Source organism: Ambystoma mexicanum, chromosome 8, assembly GCF_040938575.1.
Source record: "Ambystoma mexicanum isolate Mex_15411 chromosome 8, UKY_AmexF1_1, whole genome shotgun sequence".
In the NCBI taxonomy this organism is placed as follows: Eukaryota; Metazoa; Chordata; class Amphibia; order Caudata; family Ambystomatidae; genus Ambystoma; species Ambystoma mexicanum.
In genome coordinates this window covers 983636034-983663264 of record NC_090929.1, presented here as the reverse complement: position 1 = coordinate 983663264, position 27231 = coordinate 983636034, and the positions used below count along the sequence as shown (strand labels likewise).

Here is a 27231-nt window from a genome sequence, read left to right as displayed (position 1 = left end):
GTCTACATGTGGAGGTTCAGGGCTTATCCCAGTATGAGGGCCATGGCAAGTGGTGCAAGCCGTGGCGTTGGTATTGGGCCTTTACTAGTAGGAAACTCCATAGAAAATGGCACCGAGGGTGGGTTAGGCAATCCTGCGGCAAAATAACATAGAACCAAACCTGGTTACGCTAAATAGGTTTAGTCAGGCACATTATTGTAGCTGGATGTGCTACACTAGAGACTCATACCAAGGAGTTTGCACTGAACACATTTGAGGGGCTGCTTTGTTGGTTGCTCTGCGCTAAGGTTGCCGGGGGCCGGTGTGGCCTGTTCATGGTGTTCTTTGCCCAAAGGTATGATGACATGACTTGGGGGTAAGGCAGCATTATGTGATCTTTAGTGTGTTATCAGATGTTGCAGGGAGGAGGTTGTGTTTTGGAAGTGATGGTGTAAGGAGTACTGGAACTCTAAGTAGGTAGGCCTGGGAGGAGCATGGGTAGGTTTTTTTGCAATGTGTAGTAACGCAGAAAGTAGTGTGATGAGGCTGGGGCATAGAAGCGAGGACACCTTTGAGAGGCTGGGAGAAAAGAAACTAGGGGAATTCATGTGGTAACATACATGGATGGGTATGATTCTGCCATGGAAACGGTTATAGATACAGGCCACGTTTCAGAGGCCCTGAAAATACTGGCATCAGAGATTGTTGGGGTGATTTAGCACTGGGTTTGGGGGGGCTTCAGCCCTCAGCACTGGGTGTTGAGTTTTACAAGTGCTTCATTTTGTTTTTGACCAGAGGCTGCTGAAGGAGTCTGAAATTGTGATGCAAGTTGGTTGCTGCCTTCCAGACTTCAGGGTGTCCAAATAATTGTGCTCTATATAACTCTAGGATGGGTCCTGCCTTTTATGGGTCAGAATGACCTGGCGGTCGTTCATCAACATGAACAGTAATGTCCTAGCTAGGACCATAGTGGCAAATTCCACCCGTATTTATGCCAGTTGGTTTATCTCTATCCAGTAGCTTCTGTCCCTATGAGATCAACTGGCTTTAACTTAAGGGGATTTTTAATTTGATCAAGAAACGCACACTTTCTGACACTACTCCAAGTGTGAAAAAAAAGAATGAAAGTCAATGGCCCTCATTAGGACCCTGGCGCTAATGGGTTAACGGCGCCGTAAAAGGCTGCAGCGGTGTTAACCCATTAGCGCCTTACTACGAGGTCCCTTTGCGGGACCTGACCTGAACAGCTGGTCTAGACCAGCCATTAAAGTACGGACCCGCAAAGGGACCTTGGTGCTAAGTACGGTACCGCAATTTGTCCCATTGAGCCCTATGGGGCAAAAATGGGAATGGGGAAGGGCCAATGTTCAATGGGGAATTACTGCCACACCAACCTTGGAATGGGGTGGTAATTCCCCATTGAACATTGGCGGACTCGTTACGATACCGGCACCAACCATGGTGCTAATAGCGCCATGGGTTACCGCCAGTATCGTAATGAGGGCCAATATCTTTTAATCATGGTGATGGTGTTGCAGTGCGTCTTGTACATCTATAAATCTCAAGCCAAGGTAGCTGCGTTGTATGGTGTGGAAATTTGGGGATTCTCCAAAAGCGAAGTACTAACACCATGTGGAAATAAATTCCTAAAATGCATTTTGTTAGTTCCGCAAAGTGCACCGACAGCAGCTGTGCAAATGGATTGTAACATGTACAATTGGCGAAGGAGCTGCGTTAAGACCTATTCGCCATTGGATCATATTATGGGGCAATTCGCCTCTTGGCAAGTATTGTGAAGTTGTGACCTGCTTATTGAATATGGGAGGGATTGCAATGTATGGTGTTTTTGACATGTAAACAACTTAACAGAATTGGACCACCCCCAATCTTATTTCAAAAGATAGCCTTTCTAGGGTTAAAAAAAACATGGCCGACTCCAGGTCAAGAAAGATGGAAAATGCATGTTACCCCTTATCTCATGGCATGAACTACATGTCTTCTAAAGATTAATTTGGTTACGAACCATATTTGAACATAATAAATCCCAAATTACAGAAGGGCACTCTATATTAAATATAGAATTGGCAGTTTAAAGGTCTGTGCTTATACTAGCCATTGGAAGTAGTCTACGAGTGCAAATTGTCTCTCCTATGGTGCTAGTAGAGAAGATCTTACCGATTTCATGTATATATGTGATGGGTTGAAGTCTCGAGTTCTGTACCTTAAACCTCTATTTTTATTATTTAAGATTCGCACCTTACCGGGGCCATCGCATTTTGCAAAAGTACCTCCGAGATGGATGTTGTGTTTTTCGTAGCTTAATATATTCACCCGGTTTGGCTAAAACAACACCCAATAGCTGTAATTTAGTCCTACGTTTCCTCCAAAGTGTTTGTATCCCTGCCTTTTTTCATTAATATATGTATCGTGTACCTTTGTATTCGGTTGATTTGATGGGGATTGTGACAACAGTGATTATATCTTGAGGTCATTTTAACTCTGTAATGTGTTTAGTACCTAAAGACTTTATGGTCGGATAAAGGAACTATGATTGATTAAAAGTAAATAACTGTATATGTGAGTGCATAGGGGCGTGCCTGAGTTCTGTGACACATAATTTGATTTGGTTGTTTTATAGAGTACAGGTATGACTCCAAGGAGGCTTCTTGGTGCTGGAAGGCAGGCAAGTAAAACAAACATATTACACTTCAGGCAAGCAAAAATACAGTAAAGTAAAACAATGAAAATGATACAGGTTCTGGTACAGCATCAAAGAACTATGATGGCAGGAACAAAGCAAGAGTCCATTATTGTACATTGGGTTCCTTTTTCATCAGCGGTTTGGCCTCCCATAAATTACAGGTGTACCCATGAGCCGAGAAGAAGAAACATTCAGAGATGGGAGTATAGCTAAAGTGCCACCTTTAAGGCAAAACTATTGCATTAGAGTACAGCTAGGGAGGAATGGCACAGGGGGAGGGATACAAAGCTTGTAGGAGTTGTTTGGTTATTTACGCACCACGCCCACTGACTGCTCATGGCCACTTCCTGCATCTCCCCGCCCAAAACGCATCCTCCTGGGATCTCTTTGAGCTAGGTTCACCAAGCCTTACCATCAAACTTTGTGCTCAAATTGCCTGCCTGTGTTTCTTTAAAGCAGGCTTCTGAGAGTTCATGACTTAATTTGAGCTGTAAAAACACACTATTGGTGTATACAAATGTCCTATCCAGGTCTGTCCTGAGCCACTGGATTTGTAAGCACTATGGGTATCCTTCACTGAAGCCCTATTAAAAACAAGCATTGGCAAAGTCAACATTGTTGGCTTGTGTAGAATTATTAGGCATTGGCCAGCCACTGGTATTATATGCCCAGGTACTCTCACCATTTTGCACCTACTACCATCAATGGCAAGATAATACCACTACGGCAGTGCCTGGCAAATGCTTTTCCCATGCACACACAAAAACAACAACTCTTATCGTTGCCAATGCGTTTTGCTCCTTGGTGCAACCACTATGTTTTAGCGTAGGACAGGACTGCATTGTTGTTCAGTTCTGCAGCCAGCATGAACCACATCAGCATAGCAGATACGCTGTACTGGTGCACCTAAGGCAAGCCTGTATACGTCCAGAAAGTACTGTAGGTCATACGAGTCATACGAGTCACAAATATGGCACCTATGACTAATGTCCCTCCTAATTATAACAGCAGCATTAATAACTGAACATCTGTACCACCTGAAACACCTTAGCTACTGGGCGTGCTGTAAGTCATTTTTGACTTTTAAACCCAGATAATTGGGGCATGACGACAAAATGGGCATCATTAGGGGTCCGGTGGTAACCCTGCCAGTGCTTCACTGGTAAAATCTTACCAGCACCTAGCTTCCCGTGCCACCGACACATTACAAGTCCCGGCGGGCCGGTAAGAGCACTTCTATACATTTACTGAAGGAGATCTGTGTTACGGAGATCAATCTCTCTTCCATTACAGGCCTGTTAACGCCTACTTATAAGATCCTGCTACGCTTTCACTGTGACAGAATAGGTGGAAGAGTAATCATTGTCTTTACCCAGTATCACTCATTTATCCAATTACTCTGCTCAAGCTACTCAAGCCGAGATTCTGTTTGCTTACTTTTCCTTAGCTCATAATTTGAAATTTAATTTCATACTATACAGATCCTGGAATCAAAATAATCATTTTGTAGAGGCCTTAGCTAATTTAGTATCTGAAATTATATTGCTGAACTTGTATCTTGTTGTATCGGGTGAACTGAACTACTGGTGTGAATCTATCAACGACTCAAATACACCGAAACTACTGGAGGCATTGGGTGAACTCAGTCATCCACCCTTGGTCTCTGTCCCTACACATCTGGCTGAACTTGCTGGATCAGACATTTACATCCAGCTCCAGCAATCACAGTTCCGGCCTCATATTATATTTCTGTGGTGAGATCACTTTAGAATTAGATGTCCCATGCTCTCCACTGACTCCATAATAAATCGCAATTTTATGACGCATCCCACTGTCAAGTCTAAATCATGTAAACTCATCACCAAGGAGGCTATTCATTGCATAGCTCCATTCTCCAGCATGGGAACTTTCATGGATTCACATGCGGTTTGAATATTTCCCATCGTCAGACTGGAATCCTCTGTAACATTAAAGCAGTTTACATTAAAGTTTTTAAATTGCTTCTTACTGTATTTCTCTTAAAAATGAGGAGCTTGTTTTGTTGGGTGCTTTTCCCAAGTGGACCTCAGCGCCCTCTCTTTGGTAATTGTTGACTTACAAGCCACGGTCACATGATTGAGTAACTTTGTGGCAATAAAAAACGAACTTGTTTCTGATTTTGGTAGGTGAGTCTGTTTCCCTTTTTATATCTCCTTATTTGGTTTAAAAAACCTAGTCCTTCTTGAGTTTCAGTGGTATTTGGTGTATCCTTGTCTTGGTCTCCTTCAGAATCTACATCCGAACTACCTGGGGAAGTGTTTGGTGTACTTTCTTTCGAATTGGGATTACTTAATTGTTTATATTTGTCCTGGAAGGTGCACACCTTGTCATCTTCATAATCTCTGTTATCTCGGAAGAATTTTCTCATCTTTCTAAGCTTGATTTCGTCTTGATATTCCTTCAAAATCTCAAACATTTTTTGGTAGTTTTTCTCTTTCGTCACTTCTAGTGCTTTTGCTTCTTGTATTTCCTTTTTTGTCTCCTATTTGATTTGTTATTCGTTTATGTTCTCTGGAGGCATGTTCTGTAAGGAGTTCTAACATCATATTCAAACTTTGGTTCAAATTGCGTTCCCAGGATTCTGCTAGGTCTTTATAATCGTCTTTTGTAAAGTCTGGGAAGATTAGTATCCTCAAGCCTCTAGGAATTTGTTTTTTCGTAATGTAGTTTTTCAATGATTTGATTTCCCAATATTTATCTACTTCCCTTTTTGATAGTCTTTCCAATTTCACAAATTTGTACCTTAAGTCTTCTCTTTGTTTCGGTAGGTTGGATGCAAATGCGTGTGCGTTGCTGCCTTTTGGGGCAAAAAGGTTTTCTGCATCTTCGTCTCTGTTCTGTAGATATTCAGCCATATTGGGCTAATTTTTGTTGTAAATGTCTGTTGGGGCTGCAAGGTCCTGGATACCCAAAAATACATTTCTCTTAAAAATGAGGAGCCTGTTTTGTTGGGTGCTTTTCCCAAGTGGACCTCAGCGCCCTCTCTTTGGTAATTGTTGACTTACAAGTCACGGTCGCATGATTGAGTAACTGGGGGACTCTTTGTAACGGCACACGCGGACTAACTGGGATTTAACCCATGACTACTCAATATAAGTATTCAACTCATGACTTAATAACCGAACTGACTAGCCCTGATTTGAAAAAGACGCAGACGTCGAAACACGTGTAATCCTAAAGGGCAATGTTTGAATAAATTGCACAATTAAAAAACCCAAAAGTTTACAATTTGGAGAACAAAAGACAGTGTTTGTCTTTCTTTTTCTCCTCCATGACAAGGGCGCGTGATATAAGTTAAAGTAACACAGTTTATTGTATTTTGCTTCTTACTGTAGTAGTCTATTAATCATTTCGCTCATATTGCCCACAGCCAATTAGACAGGTCCCCTTAGCTCCACCCCTGGAGGCCATCTTCAGATTTTTTACTCCACATACATTTTTGGGAGTCCTTAAGAAATCTCTCTTCAGACATTCAACGATTTTGTCTATTATTGCTTTGTTTTTTCAATAAATTCTCGCTTTAGTGCTGCATTGTGAACTCACCGGCTGGTGTGAAATTTCGGCCCATTCTGTCACCTCTGGGGTTGCTGTCCTGCTTCCATCTGTTTAGGCGTTAAAGGGTCCATAAACAACATGGCCTTCAAGTGTCTGTGAACATCATGGCAGACACTCAGAAGAAAAGCCTGTTGAAGGCCTGCTCCACTTGTTACCTCAAGAACATGTACATCGAGAATCTTCATGAGGAATGCCTCTATTGTCTATATCCAGACCACAAACGGCTGCACCATCTGTCAGTCATTCTCATCCAAGACCTATAAGGATCACCACATGAGGTTGAACAATGGTGCTGGGGCCACTGACCCGGCCTCTGTCCGCTGTTATGCTTCTGCAAGACACAGCAGACCCCTTCAGCGCACTACCTCATCAAAGAGGTCATGGTCCCATGAAGAATCTTCCTGAGGGAAGAGGGCAAAAGGGACCTGGGGCAGATGCTTGTGCTGCTCCTTCGTTGTCACCTTCGTTGAAATCTTCATCTAAGCCTATGGTGATTTCGGTGACAACTATTGTGGTAAGAATGTCCTCAACATCTAGACACTCTGCTTTGAAGAAATGTCACTCATCCACGGCTACTACTACTCTATTCACACCTTCCATGGGTGACAGATGGCCCAAGTTCACAATGACGCCCACCACCACCTCGTTTATGACCAAACCTACTCTGTTGACTACAATCTCGTCGACGACCAAGTCGATTCCGCCCAACTCGCCGATGACCAAGTCGATTCCGCCCACCTCGTCAATAACTAAGTCAATTCCGTCAACGCCAACCACCTCATTGATGTCCAGACCAACTCCATCAACAGGCAACTCCTTGTCGATGACCAAATCTGTTACAAAACCCTTGGTTTCTCCAAGATGGGCTCAAGGGGATTGAGACTCTGTCAGCACTGTCATAACTCCCCAGCCGACTCGTGCTCAGCCATTGTTTTCACTAGCCCCATATTTGCTGCCTGATGTCTTCTGCCCGGCTATGGCCACCCGAACAGCTGCTACAACATGGAACAGGAGGGTATCTTTTCAGTTGATGACAACAATGTACTTCCATCTTCGAACATGCCACCACCACGAGCTCCATTAGCGCCCGTTGGGCTGCCGGCTAAGCAAGTGCCTATTCAAATGGAACCTTCTCCCAATACAGACCCCATGCAGACATCTACTTAAGTTGACACACCTTAAAGACCCCATCCAAATCCCTATTCCTTCAGGCTCACGGGATGTGTCTATGGAAATGTTGTCCATACTGCAAATGCTGGTTTTAGAGCTTCAGCAATAGGTCCCGGCACCACCTTTGCCTCCCTCGCAGCCCTTGTTGTTTTCCTGTGGAAGAAGGTTTGGTTCCTACGCCACCATCTGGTGAGCCTTCCAGGGTCCCAGTTTTTCCACCGGGAGCCAGCCTCATAGATATCATACTGACTATCTGACGGATGGCTAACCATACACTTACTCAACTGACTAGTTTGAGGGCCTTGTGCCGGGTGACAGCGAGTCAGCAGATCTACCTCCAAGAGACTCTCCTCCCGATGAAATTGTTTTTTTACATGCTCTCATGTTGCGAACAGTAAAAATTATTTGATCTTCTCCCAGGGGAGCAGAAAAAGGAGGGTTTCCTTTATCAAAGGCGTGAGTCTACCAGAAAGTCAGTGGTGGATGATATTAGCATTCTGGTCATGAGGAATCCATTCTCAGCGCCACCTAAGAAAGAGTGCTTCTAAAAGAAGCAAAAGGCCTCATATTCCGCACCTAAATGCCTCTGCACACAGCACAGCCAGGACTCTCATCTCAGAAATGCTATGTAAACCCTTCGTCCCCTTGTATGGTACCTCCGACAAGGAAGGCAAACAACTGGACGCTTTTGACAGACATGTAATATCATCAAGGAAGTAAACTCAATGACAATTCCCGCCTGCTACGATCGGGAGTTCTGGTTCAATTTGGGTCCAATACTGGACTTTCTATTTGATAAGCATGAGGCAGCGCTTCTGTGGAAAGGAGAGGCTGCATCAGATCATGCCATTTCTATAGCTGTGTTCATCTCAGAAACATTATTCCGCCAGATGGGTACCAGAGCTGTGTTGTGCCGTCGGGGTTGGCTCAAGGCCACCAACGTCTGGCCGGAAGTTCAGTGCAAGGAGGCGGACATGCTGTTAGAGGGCATTGATTTATTTGGCAACAAAGTGGATGAGACCCTGCAGACTATCAAGGCTGAAATGGACACCGCCCTTTCATTCGGTACTCTGCAACAACACCACCAGTCCTTTAGTTCTGGAAAATGCAGATCAAATGTCTTGCCCCAATTGCAGCCCACCTCCCTCGTTTAGGAATTCACATATACTCGTATCTGGAGGTCTGGTTGGTGCGGGCCCCATCATTTCCATTAGCAACCCAGCAATCAAAGGAGACGATCATATGCTTGACGTCGCTGGGTTTCTCAGTGAACTTTGCTAAATCATTCTTGAGTCCATTTCAGAACTCGCTGTTCTTGGGGTCATGCCTCAACACACTAGCGTGTGTTGCCACATCTTCCTAGGAGAGGGTGAAATCCATCCTGACAAAGGTCCTCCAGCTGTCATTTTCTTGAGTCCGCTCTCTCAAGTCCCTTCTTGGAAAGATGTCCTTATGCATCCCATTGATCCCACACTGCAGGCTCCGAATGAGACCCCTTCATGAGTTCCTGGATTCCCTTAGACAACATATTTTTGGATCCTGGGAGGACAAGCTTCATCTCACATGTTTTTTCGCAATGCTCTCCACTGGTGGAGTCTTAATCTCCATCTTACTCAAGGTGCGCCTTTTTGCCTTTCCAGACCATCACATCACAGTCATGACAGATGCTGCACTGAAGGGTTGGAGCTAACACGGGTGGATTACACACCCAGAGGCCTATGGTCACCTGAGGAAAATTCTCTCTGCATGAATGTCCTAGAGCTACGAGCAGTGTTCTAGGCCCTGAAATCCTTCAAGCTCCACCTGCAGAACTGTCTGGTTCATGTCTTCATGGACACCACCAGCATGTTCTATATTCGCAAGCAGGTGTGGACCCAATCGCCTATCTGTCAGCAGAGGCCCAAGCATTATAGTGGTGGGCATTAGCGCACAAAATGTTCCTGATTCCCTTCCACCTACCAGGGATCCACAACACAATAGCAGACAGCCTCAGCAGGGAACTCGGATCCTGACAGAAATGGGAGCTTTGATAAGACCCAGACTCTTCTCCAAGTGGGGACGTCCAGAAATCAATCTATTCTCAACGGCCAACAATTTAATGACCAATGGTTGCAATTAGGTTTCCTCAGACAAGTCTAGAAGACGTATACTCATTCCCGTCAGAATGAATGTTCCGCTACGCTTGGCCCGAGCACAGGCTAAATTGAATTGTTTCAAGAGTAAATGGAGATACTTCACTTTCTGGTGTACAGGTCAACACCTCGACCTGTTGCGCATTCAAACATCAGACGTCTTACCATACCTCCTGTCGTTGGCCAATGCCGGTTTAGCACACTCTTCCATAAAGGTGCATTTAGCACCTATTTCGCGATATACGTGTTCCCCAGGTACTCCTTCTCTTTGGTTACACAGGTTGGTCAAGGAATTCCTCGAAGGACTGTTTTGCACCTTCCCTCCTGTTCAAGCTCCTGCTCCAGCCTGGGAATTGAATGTGATCCTCTCGAAACTAATGGGCCCTCCTTTCCAGATTCTACACAGAGCTGCCTTTAAGATTTTCTCCTGGAAAACCACTTTCCTAATTGCCATTACTTCTGCCAGATGGGTAGGCAAACTACAGGCTCTCTCCTGCAAGTCTCCCTACTTGACTTCATCAGTCTAAGGTTCCTTCTTCATTCCCCCTCAGTGAACCCTTGACTCTACCAGTGTTGTTTGGCTCTCCCTCGTCTCCTGCAGAATGGCCCTTGCATTCCCTGGATGTTGCTGGAACCCTCAAGTTCTATGTGGTTCGCATTAAGGAATTCTGGAAGTCATCACAATTGTTCATAGCTTTCAGACCTTCCGGTAAGGGCAACGCCCTTTCAAAGTCTTCAATTGCAAGATGGCTATCAGCGTGTATTTCACACTGTCTTTGTATAGCCTACAGGCCCCTTCCGGGCAGACCAAGAGCGCACTCGAAAAGTGTTGTCACTTTAACTACGGCATTCATGTCTGGTGTTCCCCTGCTCGACATCTGCAGGGCAGCCACATGGAGGTCTGCCCATACCTTCACAAGGTTCTACTCGATGGGGATTGCAAGAGGAGTCCCTGGTCAGCTAGACAGCACTTTGCAACCCGTTCACATGAGGCAAGTTGCCTACTTCTGTTGAGCTATGCCTCCACCTATTTTGGTTTTATGTATATACTGCTTTGCAATCTTATTCCAACAACATGCAAATCCATAAAAGAATAAGTTACTTACCTGTAATTCCTCTCCTCCAGCATTGGTATATTTCATGTGTTCACATGCGACCCTCCCTCCAACCCCTCTTATGACTCTTCTTGGCTGATACTGCCACATTGCGTGCGCTGCCAAATCTGAAGATGATTTCCAGGAGTGGAGCCAAGGGGACCTACCAAATTGGCTGTAGGTAATATGACCCAAAATGACTCTAATAGAGTACTAAAGTGACAAGTAGTTTATAAATCTAAAGGTAAACTGCTTTAATGTTGAAGATGAGGATTCCCAGCCTGACAATGGGGAACATTGAAACAGCATGTGAATCCATAAAAGATACCAATGCTGGAAAACGAGTTACAGGTACGTAACTAATTCCATAGCTATTGGCCACCATTTAAATCCAGAATTCTACTTTTTATAGTTACATAATTGACTCTATTGCCCCTCTAGATGTAAATCAGGAATTCTGGTGAGTGTTGCACTGCGAGCATAGGTAAGCCAGGCTTGAGCTCCTTCAGGGAACTCACTTGAGGTAGTGGGGGTTCTTTTACAGATGTCAAAATATTTTGGCTCATGGTTGTACCCTATTGCCCATGAAATACCCACAGCGCTTTTCCCTTTATTCCATATGAAAATTATTCATCCTCTTCCAAGGCCCTGGCTCAAAGCCTGGACAGGAGTAAGGGTTGTGGTTCATCATCTGCTTAAATAAGCCTTTTTTGGATCAGAGAAACATCTGACCCATCTCACAGCTTTCATTCTTGGTGAAACAGTTGGAATTTGTGGTGACCAGCCAGTTTAAAATGTTTGTGGAGGAAAATGATCTGCTTGACCCAGAACAATCAAGACTCCAGTCTGGCAGTAGCACCAAAATACGTCCCACAGCCATTTTCTGTCAGCTCTGGGAGGAAGTGGATGGTGACAGTGCAGATGGCCTGATTTTCTTTGTTCAGTGAGCAGCTTTTGACAATGTCAATCGGTCCTTCTCCTTGGCTGCTTAGTGATTGGGAATAGAGGGTGCAGCTCTCTAATGTGCTTTCTCTTGGGAGCAATTAATTAGATGAATTGTAAATGTATATATGTCTAAATTATAAATAGGTGGGGTTTATCAATGATGGGACGAACACCTTTTGTGTGGTTGCTGTACCTCTTTATACTAGTATAAAACAGATTAAAACAAAGATTGCGCAGCATGATCACCCACCATTAAGGATCTATTTGGATGGGCACACATTTATTTGACCTCGCAGCACTATGTACTAATATGTTGGATAAACCAAGGGAGGGGGATACTGGGTCTGAAGAGAGGGGGTGAGGGGGGAACTGCATCAGTTTAGATCACTGCTAACCCACAGTACATTTTATTGATAGTTGGGGTGCTTGCTTACAAATAGAAGTGCAAAGTTACAAATGTCATTGGCTGCAGTTGGGTTAACAACTTAGTGTTTTTCAGGTGTTCATTGGGTGAATTTCAGGGGGCTGGTTTGTAGCGTCCGAAGAAGTTCATTGGCGTATGTTCTTGTTGAAAGGGATCTTTTTTAAAATAGAATATTGACCTGTGGTATTCAGGGAAAGGTAGACTCAAAGGTATCACTCAAGGTTTGTATCCTACTTGCTTGAGGCAATTGTGGTGCCTAGGGACTGTAACCATGGAAAGGCAAAACAATGGTGCTTGGAATACCAAATAAAATCTCCCATTTTGCATGTATGTAGGACTTGGGGTTTCACCCTCAGTTACCCAGGGTAATCCAGACGTGGACCCCTTGCTCACTGTGCTTAAAGAGACACAGCTTCACCTCACTGATGAGGCCCGACTAGGCCGAAACACGTGCCTTGGCTTGCTATTGGTACTATTGTTCAGAGAAAAATTGCCTAGCATTTCGGTGCTGGACTACCCAAGCGGGTGGGACAAAGACTGGTATGCAAATGGGTATTTCCTCTCTGTGAAAGGTACAGTGAGCTACAATGTGGTTGTAGATCCTCCCGAGTGGGAACCTACACAGAGAACAGGTTATTTGACAGTGTTCATTCCTGGTAGAGGGGCTCCCAGACCTTTTGTTAAATGACATCTGTTTTATTCCCATTAAGACATAGGCAGCGGACAGTCATCCTTTCCTGCATCTGATCGATATAGGGAGTGCTTGAGTTAAGATGGTTGTTGTCTGGGTTCAAGCATTACAAGATCTGGATGTCATCCGCATTAGATCGGACAGGGGTGGTTAATGTGTCCAGTAAGGGGGCCGGGATTTTCAGGTAGGCATTGATAAGGTTGGGGAAACCAACAGGATGCACGGGTTCACTGTGAGCAAAAGGGCCATCTTTGACTTCACAGACTCATTTAATGTGAAATGATTCAAACCAACTAAACTGCTCCCAGCTATTCATTGTGGAGGAGGCAATTGAGAAGTATGATGTGATGTACAGTGTCATAGACAGCTGATTGATGGGGAGGGTGAGGGTACTGTACCTAGGACCTAGATGGCATTCTCACATGTGGGGGAACATCTAGTTCATACCTCTAGTAGGTCTGAACTCTGATTGGTAGTAATGAGAAAGTGACATCTTTCGGGAATAGTAACACAATTCTCTAGAATATTGTGTTCTTCAGGTAAGTTGGTGATTGAATGGAGTTGGCAAACATGGGAGACGTTGGAATTGGGTTTCTGAAATGAAGGTAAGGTTTTTTTTATTAATAAGATCTGTAGTTGGTGTGTCTGATGTCTGCTGTTGCAGGTGGTAGTGAAATATTGGGCCAGAACCTTCAAATCTTCTTTCCGGAAACATGTAGGATAAGGGTCGTTTTTACTTGCAGATGCTTTCACCCGATAGCTCACTGTAGTGATGGCAGCACCTAAAACAAATTGGATGTAAGTGACAGTTGCCATAAATTGATATTTGAGATTTTGTTGGAGGCTGTTCCCTGGGAACAGTGTTTTCTTAGATTATCTAAGATGGCTTAGGTGATTCTTAGTCACATATATGTTGGTGAGCTCATTGTGCATTCTGTGAAGTATGACACACTTTTTTCTTTTTGTTTAATGGCTTCTAGATAGACATAGACATGGACATCTACCCTACAAGTTTGTTAGTCCACGTCTTTGGGACTTGTGCTATAGTCTTTCAACAGTTATGGTGGTTCTTTTCAAGGCTTTGAGCTCCCTGTTGAACCATTTATCAGCCAGCTTTTGTATTTATTTATAATTTTTTAATATTGGGCATTGCAACATCCAAGTGCGGCTGTGTAAAGGATTGTTGGGATGGTTTTGGGATGTGGGGGGGGCACCTTCTTGTCGACACGGACAGGACCGAGTATGGCATTGGCATGGTTGATGGATACTTATTCTTGTTGTGTCCTGCTGTAGACGTGGTTCACTTTTTTGAAAAAAATAAAGTGAGCGGGTTGAGCAAAGGTCCTCCGGGATGATATTAAATGTGTCCATCAGGCCTGATGTTGTGTGTTGAGCTGTCCGCCCATTGGGTGAAACCACGATTTGTCATGTTGGTTCTGAAGTCTTGAGCTGGTGTGTGGAGGCAATCATCTATCCTTGTTGTGACCTCTACTAAAACCACGGTTTTCTGAGAATAATGTAGGAGCATGGTTTTTGAAGTTAGAACAGTTGTGTATGCCATTTCTTATAACCAGGAGGGTGGTACACAATTATGAATGAGAAGGATGAGTCACATTATGGAATACTATATTCCAGAGGTATTTGAAGGGATGGTATCTAATGGGCAGAAAGACTGTGCAGGGTACTTTTTTATGGTAAGTAGCAACCCCACCATAGTTACTCTCTTTTTTGTGAAGATATAATCAAGCGAGAAAAGGGTATCTAGAATGGAGTTGACATGATCTTTGAACTAGGTTTCTGCTTGTGTTATTTTGAAGAAGGGAGTGGATATTGGCAGTGCTCCTTGAGGTGTTATAAGTGTTACTTTGCCCTAGTTTCTGATGAGCGGTATTGTAGGAGATAAAGGGGGATGGGAGTTTCCAGGTTTGTAGTATCCTGGTTGGATGTATGGCCTTGAGGGGAAGTATGAATATTGATGCGAGTGTTCACTCAAACTGGTTTCTAGAACCCTTTCAGAATGAAGGCGCCTGAGCCTTGAGTTCCGACTAGTAATTCCTTTGACTGCTTAGAAAGGGGGGGAAGTGGGATTGACCGTGTTAGTGTTTGAAGAGAATGGCTTCCATTTGGGAGTGTGCATGTTGGAGAGGCAAGTCTTAGTTATGAGGGTGAAGGGCAAGGCATTTCTCTAAAGGGAATGTGGATAATGTGTGGGAAAACGTTTTTGAAGCATATTATTCTATTTCTATTTTCTATTTAATAGCTAAAGGAGGTTCCACAAACCTAAGTAATCAAAGAGGCCTTATTAGGGAAACAACATAAGGAATGTCCAACAAGAATGAAAATGCCTAAAAAAATGATTTGAAAAATGAGTTTTAATCCTTCTTCTGAAATTAAGACGTTTAGCGATGTCATTTTTTCAAAGTGAAACTGAGCCACGATTGTGCTGCCTGGAGGATGCTGGATCCTCCAAAATCCCATCTCCTCCAAAATCTGGCAACGTGCGCTATAAGTCTCAGTGGTGAACATTGTAAACCAAGGGATGTGTGCCAGGAGAGTTGTTGTGATAAGCACAAAGGGGGAGGACAGAAGGGAACTTTGTAAACGCATATTAATAGTTAACTTAATTCTAGTACTAATGGGGAGCCTCTTTAGAATAGGGGTAGTTTGATCACGCCTATTCGCATTAGCCACTATGCACACCGCTGAATTTTGAAGGATCTGTAAACACTCTGTTGCATATTCAGTGGAGCCTGCTTGAAGTGCATTACAATATTTCAGAGCCAATAATTGCACGAGAAATGATGGAACAATGTGCTTCTGATGGAAGTGATCTTAATTGTCTAAGAATCGCAAGACAGTAGTGTGTGTGGAACTCAAAAATGCTACTGATCTGTGGAACCAAGAGTTTAGTTAGATAGTTTCACCTCGGTTGGTAAAGCAATTTCCTTTCTCATCATCGTTTGTGGCAAATCAAGAGAAACTGTCTTGTCACGATTTAGTCCAAGGCAATTATTGTTTGACGTGGAAGAGGCACTTTTGTAGTTTGATTATGTGTGATATTATCTTGAGAATGTCCTTTAAGTTGGACAATAGTCTGGGTGGCATCTACATAGTTCTGAAAGACTACACCCAGGTCTACAAACTAGAAGGGATATCCTTTAGCTTATCATCAATGTTGCTGGAGTTTTGTTAAAGCTAGTTCTTTTTACAGTGTTACATTTTTGTGTTGCTACCAGGTGTTCTCCATTGAAAGTGAAAGAATGCGATAGAAGCTGGCTAACCTTGAGTGCCACAGTGGCATGTTGTTTATGAATAGAAGGAGCTCTGTTATTTTTTGCCTTTGTTAATGTTGTGGTGACCATCTGTAAACAGCAGACCAGATTTGCACCTTAGAGATTGCATGTAGAATATTTTCCTGGCAATCTTGGTCTGGAGATTTCTGGGACGGGTTATGTCCATTTATAGCCAACTGGAATGTCAGGAGGCATGTGCCACATTGGGTGGATTAAGGGGCTGTACATGCGAGAAAGTGGGAGCGGGATGTTTTGTATGTGCTCAATAAAGTTGGGGATGATAGTAGGAGTGAGTATTTTGTATTATATGTATTTGAAGAACGAGGATGTTAATTTTGATAAGTAATGACTTATAATAACACACTTACAGATGGCACAGCCATCCCCGAAAGGGAGCATGTACAATAGCACAAACATGTAGACAAGTGGTGAGCGAGTTGGGGGGGTGTGAAGAAAGTGGGACATAGACCAGGGACAAATAAAACAGGTAGTTTAGAAATGTAACATTACCCTAGGGGTGGGAGGGACAAGTGCTGCAAACATAAGAGAAGGACTGTGCAAATATAGAAAATTACATTATCATGGACACTGAAGGGAGTGACAGGCTTAAACAGTGGGATGTGGGAGAGGGACTGAGAACCAGGAGATTGAAGGAGGGAGAAAAATGAGGACTGTGAAAGCGTTACTGATTGTAGAGATTGTAGCGGAAAAGTAGTCAGCAAAGGCATTAGCAGAAGGTGGGACCCAGGTCATGTGATCAGAAGAGGACAACCTGCACCACTGGGTCCTGTGGGCCTTTGTTAAGGCACAGAAGATGTTGCTGAACTTCAGGGGTTAGGCAGTTATGATCTCCTGGTCCTCCCTTTGTTCTTTGATGGTCGCCTCATATGGATCAGGCAGGGGATCAGTCCACTGGAGACACACGTTCTATAGCTTCGTTCTTGTGGCCCAGTCATATGTTTGGCAGAGGTCAATCTGACCACTGCCTGCAGTGCCTAGGCCTTGTGGAACATGGTTGATATGGTGCGGTGGAGGCCACTGAGCTCTAGGAGGTGGGGGCGGGGGCAGGGTCAGGAAATTGCCTCGTCCTCCTTTTGTTCCTTGATGAGGGCCCCATGTAAAAAAGAAACGGCAGGTATCACTGTGCCAGGCATACAAACTCAATAGCTTCTTTCCTGGATCTTTTAGCCCAATCAAGTGATGAAGGAAAGCCAATTCCAGTGTGACATGCACTGCTGCAGGTTGTGAGGTTCCATTTGGATGGTGCTGGGTGTATCACAAAGCTTCAAGAACCATGCATGTGAACTGGCCTAGACCAGTGATTGCCCCCTGATGGCATCCTCATGAAAAAATGGACAGGGATATCCCCGTCAGTGCACACATTCCACCATTGTTTTTCTGTCTGGAAAGGTGGCTACCCCAAAGTATTAGCCGAGCACTGGTTGTGTGCATTCTGTTTTTGACTTAGGTCAACCCTAATTGTGAAATGAATAGCCCGCTGCACCACTGACAGCTTCATTCTGCCCGATATGGAAAGGCATTTGTGTATAAATCTAAAATTGCATTTTTTGGATCAGAGCCCATCACTTCCACTTTCATGCAAACCACAGATTGTATTTTGCCCTGAATAGTAGCCCTCAAGTTTGGAGGCCATGCCAGGAAGCAGGGTATCTTGACTTTAAAGTCCTTTTCTGTCTCAGTGACTTGATCATCCAGTTTGTCAATGTTGGCATTGGCTTGTTTAATGTCAGAGCCAAGGGTTTTTAGTTTCTTCCTGCAATCCCCAATGCATCATGTCCCTTGCTTTATGACTTGCTCTAGTCTCCTCTCTTATTAATGAGCGAGGATGAGGGGTTAGATGGCAGTTACAGATGGATCCTTTTGGGGGGTAGGTGCCTTCCATAATCACTCTTTGGAAAGGGTTTGGAATTTGGATTACTCTCTCATACATTAGGAGCTATGATCATTGCAGTATGATCTCTGACGATCCATGGGATTTCAACACCTCTCCCAAAAGGGGAGCCCGTCCCTATGAGGCTAGGGGGGTGAGGCCGCTACCCAATATTACCCATAGGGGGCTGGGAGGTAATAACCAGGAGGACCTCGTAGGGAGATACTCCCCCCTTCGGGAATAAGGACTCCTTTTCCTTTATGGAACTCCCTCATAACCTCTTAAAGGACATCCCTACACCCTCTCACCCTGCTAAGGTATCAGCCCTTTAAGTTTCTATTTTTTATTATGATGCTGACCCATTCCCACCTACACTCTCTAATAGTAGTGAGAAGAGGCAGAATGAAAACTATACAAAGAGTTATTGTTGGTTGGCAGCCATCCATATTCCGACAAAGAAGAGGGAAAGAGGAGTAGAGAGCAACCTCCAAAGACAAACAAAAGACTCTGCGTGCACGCTGGGGAGGTAACAGTGGCACCTGATTAAAAGAGAGAAAGGACTAACCTTTATTAGGAAGAAAGAGAACAACGGTTGGGACAGAGAGAGGCCTATTCTCTGACCATACGAGTAACAGGGAGGCAAGCTACCAACCCTGACTGAAGTAGAAGAGCTTGGGGCAGAGGAATGGCCCAAGGAGGTTAGACCGACTGGTCCATAAACAATGCAGATAAGGCAAGGCCTCAAAGGAAGAGGCAAACCACCAGTAAGAAGATGCGGACTGAGCTGCAGAAGTCCCACAGTGGAGAGAATTGGCCTGAACTCCACCGAAAGAACTGGTTTTGAATACCTACAACACAGAAGGTAACCGGCATTGCAGGAGAATTGGGAGGAAGTCAGGATATAACCATGTCAAAGTTGCAGATCTTCATCACAGTGGTGACCCCTTTGAAACCTAAGAGAAACACAGGAGTGATCTCCCTTGTTACAGAGGTAACCCACAGAGAAGCTGAAAAGAAGGGACACTCTGGAGTTATCTCCCTCATTCCAATTATAACATTAAGAGAAGCCAAAGAGAAGAGACACTCCGGAGTAATCTCCCTCATTACAGATGTAATACTGAGAGAAGCCGAAGAGAAGAAACACCTGGGAATAATCTCCATCATTACAGTGGCAACACCTAGAGAAGCCACTGAGAAGAAGCATTCAGGGGTAGTTCCCTTTGCTACAGCGGTAGTTGGCAAAGCAGACAAAGTCAAGACTGCAACAAGAGTGATCTTTCTCGTCAAACTGGTGACAGTGAAATTAACAGAAGTCAAGAGTGCCTCCAGAGTACTCTCCCTCGTCATAGTGACTGCATTAACAGCAGCGTAGGGGAAAAACAGACAACCAGAGATGTTTAGAGAGAACTTTCAGTGTGAAAAAAGGTCAGGAAGGACCGTTAGAATTGTGGCACAAGCCTTTAAAACTCCATTGGAGGAACTAAAAAGACTTTTGAGGACTATGGGTGGTCAGGAGAAGGGAGTCTTTCTCCAACCCCAGAACCCATGAATGAATCAGAAACAGAAGCAAAAGATTGAAAAAGACTAAACCAGTTTACTAGGAAAAGGGAGCCATTCTCCTGGTATTTTGTTTTCTATAAATGTTCAACTATTTTGTGACTAAGTGGTAAGGTTAGAGTGGTGTAATGAATCTGATGGCATCATTACTCCATTTCCTGCTGGAACCTCCCCCATATGGTATGGGTAAGGCAGCCGCTACCTGATCCTGACCCTGGGGGCCGCTACATGAGGGAGGATCGCATGGCACGAGACAGCCTCTGGGAGGGAGTGTTGATGTCCACAGATGAGTCATGGTATCCCCCTTTTCCCAAACAGGATGAATCCTCTGCATACACAACATCTTAGTGGCCTATTGTGGTTCCTTCCCTGTTTCCCCAAAGGAGAGTGCTGCAACTTTCTTAAACAAGTCTTCAGAAAATTTATAAAATTTTGACTTGCCTTCAAAACATGTGGAAACCATTCCTACAATGTATTTTTTGTAAAACGAGACTACCATTCCCAGATACCCCTTATCACTGCAGTGAAGAAGAGAATGGAGAAATGCAGATCAGAGGAAACCCTGAGCACAGGCAATGCTCTAGTTGTTACACCTGACCCGGGATGTTTAAAAGATCATCACAAGAAGAAATGGCAGACTGCTGGTGGGAGTGGGATGCAGCTCCTCCAGAGATGGAGAACAGAGAGAGACACGTTGGAGCCAACACACTCATCTGGTGATCAGAACAGGAAGATGCGGAGAAGCCATCATGCTGGAACACCAGAAGCGAGAACAGTGCTTCGGGGTGTTAACCAGTCGCAAAGAGAAACTTACCATAAAGCCACTAAGAAATGAGAAGCCCAGCCAGCACCATGGGAGTCAAGGAAGTTGAAGCCCGAGTAGCGTGAAGGGGAGAGTCCAGCAGCTGTTATCTGCGAACCACAGACCAAGCAGGAGACACCACCAATAGCTTGTAAGTCCACTCTGGGACTACGGGAGCACTGGGCGTATTGGCAGGCACACCATATGTTAAATATTGAGCAATGTAGATCTGATGAAAAGAAGAAATCTTTTCTTGATACTGAAAGTTAGAAGTTAAAAGCAAGTTTGTCTCAGAAGAGAATCTTTGATGGACAAAGCATATTAACATATAATGCTAAAGTGATACAATATTGGAACTGTGAGCAAAACCTTAATGAAGAAATAGACTATGATATAAAGAAATTAGCAGAGAGAGCTAAAGAGCTAAAGTGATAAACTACCAAAGGTGGAGTCACAGAAGAAGACCAATACAAGAGGTCCTGGCAGGGGAGTATATCAGACAGTTGTAAATGTGTGAAACAAGAAGCCCTGGCAGTAGAGTATTCCAGGCAGTTGCAACTGTGTGAAACAAGAAGCCCTGACAGAAGAGTATACCAGGTATCCAGACAATCTAAAGATCAAAGGTAGAACAAGAGGGGTCTTTGATGTTTGAACAAGAGGAAAAGACCAAAGTTACTATTTGCAAAGAGATTGTAAAGAGGAATCCAGGGGAAGGTCATATCCTCTGGGTTGAGGAACTTTATCCCCGAGAAACCTTATGTTGGAGTTATTAATTTAGTTTTGAACACTTTTGAAGAACTGAAGGCCAAAGACATTATGCTTTTCACCTTAAAGTTTATTTCATTAGAGTGTGAGGGTCAGAATAGTATTTTGGACACAGGACAGTTTTGTTTTGGACACCTCCCTGACACTGACAGTACCTTCATTTTTGGTTTAGGTAGGGAAACACCTCTATCACAGGGACAGCGAGGCATTTTCCCAACCCCTTTAATTTCATAAATAAAAGCCATTAGCCAAAACCATGCCCAAAATGTGCCTGACTTTCATTCCTGACGCTTTACAGTAGGTTTTTGACAGAACACATAGACTCTTTCTTGTGACCCTCACCCTGATGACAAATGCCGAATTGTCTTAGAATAGGTTGGGGTAACACTGTAGAGATAGGGAAAGTTAGCTCCTTTTTTGCTGATTAGTTAAACTAGATTTTAATAATGCCACCTCTTTGTCCGACTCCTCGCTCCACCGCACCACAGATCCCATTTAAAGTGGGCTGCATCCTTCTCCTTCAGGTCAGATGATAGAATCAGATTTGAACCTGAACACTACATTGGACGTTCAGATAGTCTCTCAATGGCTTTAAAAACTAGAACAAAGTTGTTCTTCAAGCCAAATCAAAAGCACGGCATAAGATTTGTGTGTGACCATGAGTGTTGGCTTCCCAACATGGATTCTCGCATGCAAGACATTTGCCGTTCAACAATGATGTTCCGTCTTATTACTAAGGAATGGCTATTTTGCATCAGATTTCTTGAAGGAAATGTTTAATTCTTACAAGGCTATGTGCGTCTTACAGACTTGTGGGCATACCTTTTGCTATGGCGTTGTACCCCCTTTTTCTATTGCTTTTGCTTGTTTGTGTTTGCTAGCTGCAGTTGTCTCATTCTACATGCCCTATACCCTGGGCTGGTTCAAAGGTCCCTGGGACCAATTTAGTGGTGCCCGAGTCAGGAGAAGGAGAACTTATTAGTACAAAGCAAGGGGCACATATGCTTACTTGGGTACCTTCAGGTGTGTGGTCTGATGCCATTTTATAGTATCTGTCCATTTTCCCATGTAAGCATTACTGAATAAAAGAATAGTGGTGATGTGGTCCACGGCTTGCTTACTTGATGGAGGTTGGGGCATTCACTTAGAATCTTTGATGGTGGAAGCCTTGATCAACCTTCTCTCCTCCTTTGCTCCTTCTGGTTGTCATCAACATCTCCAGCCTGTGGCTCTTTTGTGGGATTGAGCTGTACATCTGCAGTCTGGAGACCCGTTTGTCTTTGGGGTGTTCCAAAGACAGTACAGCGGCTGCTATAATGGCCAGTTTCACTTGCTTTCAACTCAACTCTGCCCACCCAATCGAAACTCCTCTTCTCGTTCATTCTTTCTGGGCTTTCCCTGGCGGGGCCTCGGGGGATATTTGCATAACTTTGCAGATAGTGGTCATTCTGCATCAATCTTCAGTGTGCTGTTGTCATTGGTTGGACTAAGGGGTAGTATGTGGGGGCAATACTGGATTTCATCAGAGTGGTGCACTTTCTTTTATTAGGTTGAGAATCCCCCTGATCCATTCCCATTTAGAAGACAGCCTCTTTTTCTTCATTGAAGCTTTAGAGACATGAACATCATCACACTTGGTCAAGGAGGTATGGCGACCAGTGCTGATGAGGATGAAGTGTCTGGTTTGTAGAGGTCAGCCACTCTTTTCCCTTTGCAGAAGTTGTGACCCCACCCTTGGTCTTTTGAAGCACACACTCATCATTTGCTACAATTATTGGTTGTGGCGTGCTTGAAAAGCTGCTATGAAACTGTCTTTTGGATCCTCTAGATTGACTGCATCATCCGATGCACGCCAGCCACCTCTTGTCCTCTCAAAACTAAATTTAAGAACCATTCTTCTGCTAAATGGCCTTTCCACGTATTTATTCAAACGTTTACCATAATTTATAATCGTCCTCGCCTACTGCAGTGGGATCTGAGCTGTAGACCAACTATAGTCCTCTCTCTGTGCACTCTGCTATTAGGGAGTTTTATTTGTGTATATTTAGAGCATGAACTCATAAGATCTAATCAAGAGTGTTAGTGAACACATGTATAGATCCACAAGGAGCTGTGACTTGAAAGGCTCCTGTTTTACACTGTCAGAAAGAGAATTAAATGAAGGTGTAGGAGTGGCAGCATCTTGTGATCGGTCCATCAGAAAAGAAATAACGCAAGTAAATGTCCTTGCTTGAATCCCCATCCCCATCTACAAAACATGGGGGCAGTACCTGACTGATTTCCATATGGCTGGACCCCTTTTGCAATGGTGCAGAAGTGCTAAAAAAAGAAACAGTGATGTGGAAGGTTGCCCAGTGCAATGCCAGTGGTTTGGTTTAATTCGAAACCTTTACCCAATCCTTTTTTGGTTTTAGTTTCTCACCTTATGTGAGAGAGGGTATGTCCAGGTGTGGGTCCCTTGATCGCTGCGAAATAGGGAACCAAGCTGCACCTCACTGGGGAGGCCCAACAAGGCCGAAACATGTCTGGGGTTGCTTGTGTTTCCATGCAGAGGGGACGTGGCCTAGCAGTTCGGGCAGAGCTGCTCACATTGGTGGCAGTACCTGGATGATTTGCATATGGCTTGATCCCTTTCGCAATGGTGCATACGGGCTAAAAGACAGTGGTGTGGAAGGTTGCCCAGAGCAATGCCAGTGGTTCAGATTAATTTGAAACCTTCCACCCATCACTTTTTTGGTTTTAGTCTGATGCACCTGCTACATTATTTAAGCAGGATGCAATAATTTGTCATGGTGTCAATGGCGACATGTTGTATTGCTTTGTCTGAATACCTTTGTGGGTAGCCTTTCTTAAAAAAAACCTTTAACCACTGCACAGTTGCATTTACTATTTAATTTTTGTTCCGTTGTAGTTTTTCCATTTTAAACTGGATGGATGAGAACCTGTACAAGGTAGTAATGTGTTGCATGCATTTGGCATTCTGCAATTTAATATTCTCCGTATTAACCATGATGCCCAATTATTTACTGAAGATATGATATAAATTGCTTTACATATCATGTTCCAATCATTCTGATTTCATGTTTTATATTTTCTAGCAAGTCCTATCATCAACAGTGCAAACAAAATGATCATACATATGTGGGTCATAAGGAATTACTAGTGCACAATTTGGTCTTCTTTCTAAAGACCACAAGTTCTCTTTTGAAGACAGACAAATATGGGTGGGTGGGTCTTATTGTCCCCATTGCTGCCCCTTTTGCTGACTGAAGTATTCTGCATCAAGCAGTTGTTGTAGGCGTTTGCAGAGTTTGTCATACTTTATATACTCTGTTTTTGCATAACTCCTGCACAGGCTTTCACCTGCTTCAGCCTTTTGGCTCAGGGAAGGTGAGCAATGAGTGAAAAGAAGGAACAACAAGCAACTTTATGAGCGGATGTTACGTAAGACCTATGCCAGGCAAGAGAGGAGAGTTTCAGCCCTTTCTAGTACTTCCTGAAGTCGGTTTCCCAGGTGAATGGACAAAGATGAGGAGTTTCGTATGGTTGAGCATTAAAGTGGAATGATTGCTCTCCACACCAGTCCTCTCTCACTGTGTGGCGAGAGGAAGCTTGTTTGCGGATTCCTACTTCAGAGGTCTAGTTGGTGATATAATGATTCATTAGGGAGTCAAGCGCATGATCGTGTGGAATTTTGTCTGAAGGTGTTGAACGGAACAGCTTACCACTGGAAGGACAGCTGTCTGATATCCCTTATCATGAAGGTCCACACCTATATAGTCCCATTAACAATCAGATCAGAATGCCATGTGCTGGCCAAGCTCAACTTCTACAACCTAATTTCCCTTTCTCTTTCATTTCTGTTTCCTCTTGTGGGTTTACAGTTTGTGGGATGCTTTCCATTTAAACAAATCTACTCTAAATACAGTTTATTCAAATTAAACATCTTGAAAAAATATTTATAGCTGTTGCTGATTATTCACCTTTTTTACAGGAATTACATTTTCTTTTTCTTTTTCTCCAAATAAATAGAGGCACCATTTAGCAACACCATTTAAAAAAGCATTACCAATTTCTCTTCCATGTGCATCATATAAAACCTCAACTGTTTCCACCGCACATTGAAATACCAGCAAATTGCTCATGTTTCATTACGCTCTTTCTGCAGTTTTGGCTTCTCGTTAAACTAATTCTGCCATTTTCTCCCATCCATTTCACCCATTATTTAACACTACATTTTGGAAACTGCTAGAAACACGCCATTATAATAAAAAGGCCTGTTTTGCCTCCACAGACTCCTCCCCAAACAATAAGCAGCTTGCAGTGCCACCTACTGACAAAATGTGAGTACTCCTAGACTATAACGCCTACAGTAATAACATGGTTTGCACAAGATACATACATATGACTGTAATATGGCAGCCATCCTCTCTGATCACTACAAATGTCCTGATACTGATTGTGAAAGCAGGGGCATCAGGACGTTGGTGGTTTCTTGAATCCAACTATCCCTTCTTCCTTTCTCTCTCTACCTTGATTGTTTTATTCTTTTCTTGCGTGCATGACCGCATAATGTACCTCTTGGTAGGCAGCAACATTGGCTGAGGACACTGTTAATGCTATTGCAGAATTTCTACCACCCTACATGATGTCCAAAGTTGCTTCAGATTGTGGATTTATCTCTGGCCATATTGTTCTATGTTTCTTTCTACTTTTAGACTTAAAAACTGACTGCATCTTTGAAGTTAGTTATCTAGGAAAACACTCTAAAGCACTAATGGCTGGTTTGGTCTTCTTCAGTGCTACAGGTAAATATTACAAAGTACATGTCTCTGGACTACTAGGGTCCTTTTACCATTCAACTGGAGCTTAAAGCTTAGGGGATATTGTTGGCATAGTACTTCTGTTTGGGGTGGTTTAGTGGGCATATATCCCTTCACTGTTTCTCAAATGACAATTACCTGGTTCTCGAGCACCTTTGAGAGTCTGACAAAGAGCCTTCGACCAGAATGCCACTTTTGCTGGTAGCCAATGCAGGGTCTTAAGTGGTGTTTTAGCAGGTTCATGTATGGAGGCCAGAGAGTAACTTTGATGCGTTTTTGTGAGTAACGGTAGATTGTTAATTAGCTTATGTGGGAGCTTTGTATGCTTTTAGAAGTTCTACTGAAGACTGGAAACGATGAATGCACGTGCCACGGTTCCTTTTTGCAATGCAGACAGGGCCATTATCAGAATCAATGTGTTCTTTGATCGACCGCGCAACCCGAAGAACTTGTGATTCAATGCAAAGCCAAGTTTTGGGATTTCAATGCCCATGTACAACTTTCACAGGTTTTCACCATTCTGAGGCAATCTATGAGACCAATTAATGGCTGTTTTTAAAATTTGAGATCCCTGCAATGGTCAATAGCATTTGTCTGTTGCTTCTTTGTGGTTGAAAAGATCTCTTCCCATCCCGCCCCATTCAAGATGCATCGCACACCATCCTTGCAGGGTCTCCCTTTCCCATGAACAAATCTCAAAATAAGTACTGATAAACATTTATTTAGATTTTTTTTTATTAATAATGGTAGAATTATTTTGAGCATTTCAAGGTTGTAGTCACATTGACACTGTTGTATTACCTCAGCCAGTATTGACCACCTCCTCCATCACTATATCCTTATCTTTCTTTTTGAATTAACATAGGTCAGTTCTTGCCTTGAAAATGTCCTTTGTTTTTTGTGCTCTATCCCTCTTTTGACCTCATTTGGGTGGCAACTTCCGCTCAGCCTCTACAAGTCCAGTATGCAGGCTTCACTCTGCTTCCAGCAGGGCAGACAGGAAAGGAGTATGAGAAGAAGAGAAGCAACATGAATGTTTAGGACACTTGAGCATAGCTTTAGGTGGGCCCAAGAGATGGCAGACCACAGCAGCTGACATGAAATCATCAGCCGTGTGTAAGGATCTTATGGAGCCATACTGTCCGCATCCCCGGTCAGTGCAGCAACCTGCCTTCGTACTGATTGTGCTGACCTTCAAACTCTGCCAGGTCCAGGACCCTAGACATCGGCTGCTGCTCCACCCTGTCATTGACAGGCATACATGTGAGACAGGCCTGCCTGTGGCAGGTACTCTCCCCAACCACCTCTACCCACTGCACTATCATACCTCCTTATACAGCTACCCACTGCCTGTGTCGAGACTCTGAGCA

General features: G+C 43.7%; 1 protein-coding gene across 6 annotated transcripts in view; it reads left to right on the top strand.

Annotated features, from left to right (window-relative positions):
* Nucleotides 1-27231, top strand: part of KAZN (kazrin, periplakin interacting protein) — a 1355161-nt gene that overhangs the window by 1310272 nt on the left and 17658 nt on the right. For 3 of the 6 annotated variants that reach the window (XM_069610895.1, XM_069610893.1, XM_069610897.1), the window contains one exon: nucleotides 25333-25381. The exons of the other annotated variants lie outside the window; for them this stretch is intronic. In XM_069610895.1, the coding sequence (XP_069466996.1) occupies nucleotides 25333-25381 (49 nt within the window). The remainder of the gene's footprint in view (nucleotides 1-25332; nucleotides 25382-27231) is intronic. 6 annotated transcript variants of the gene reach the window in all.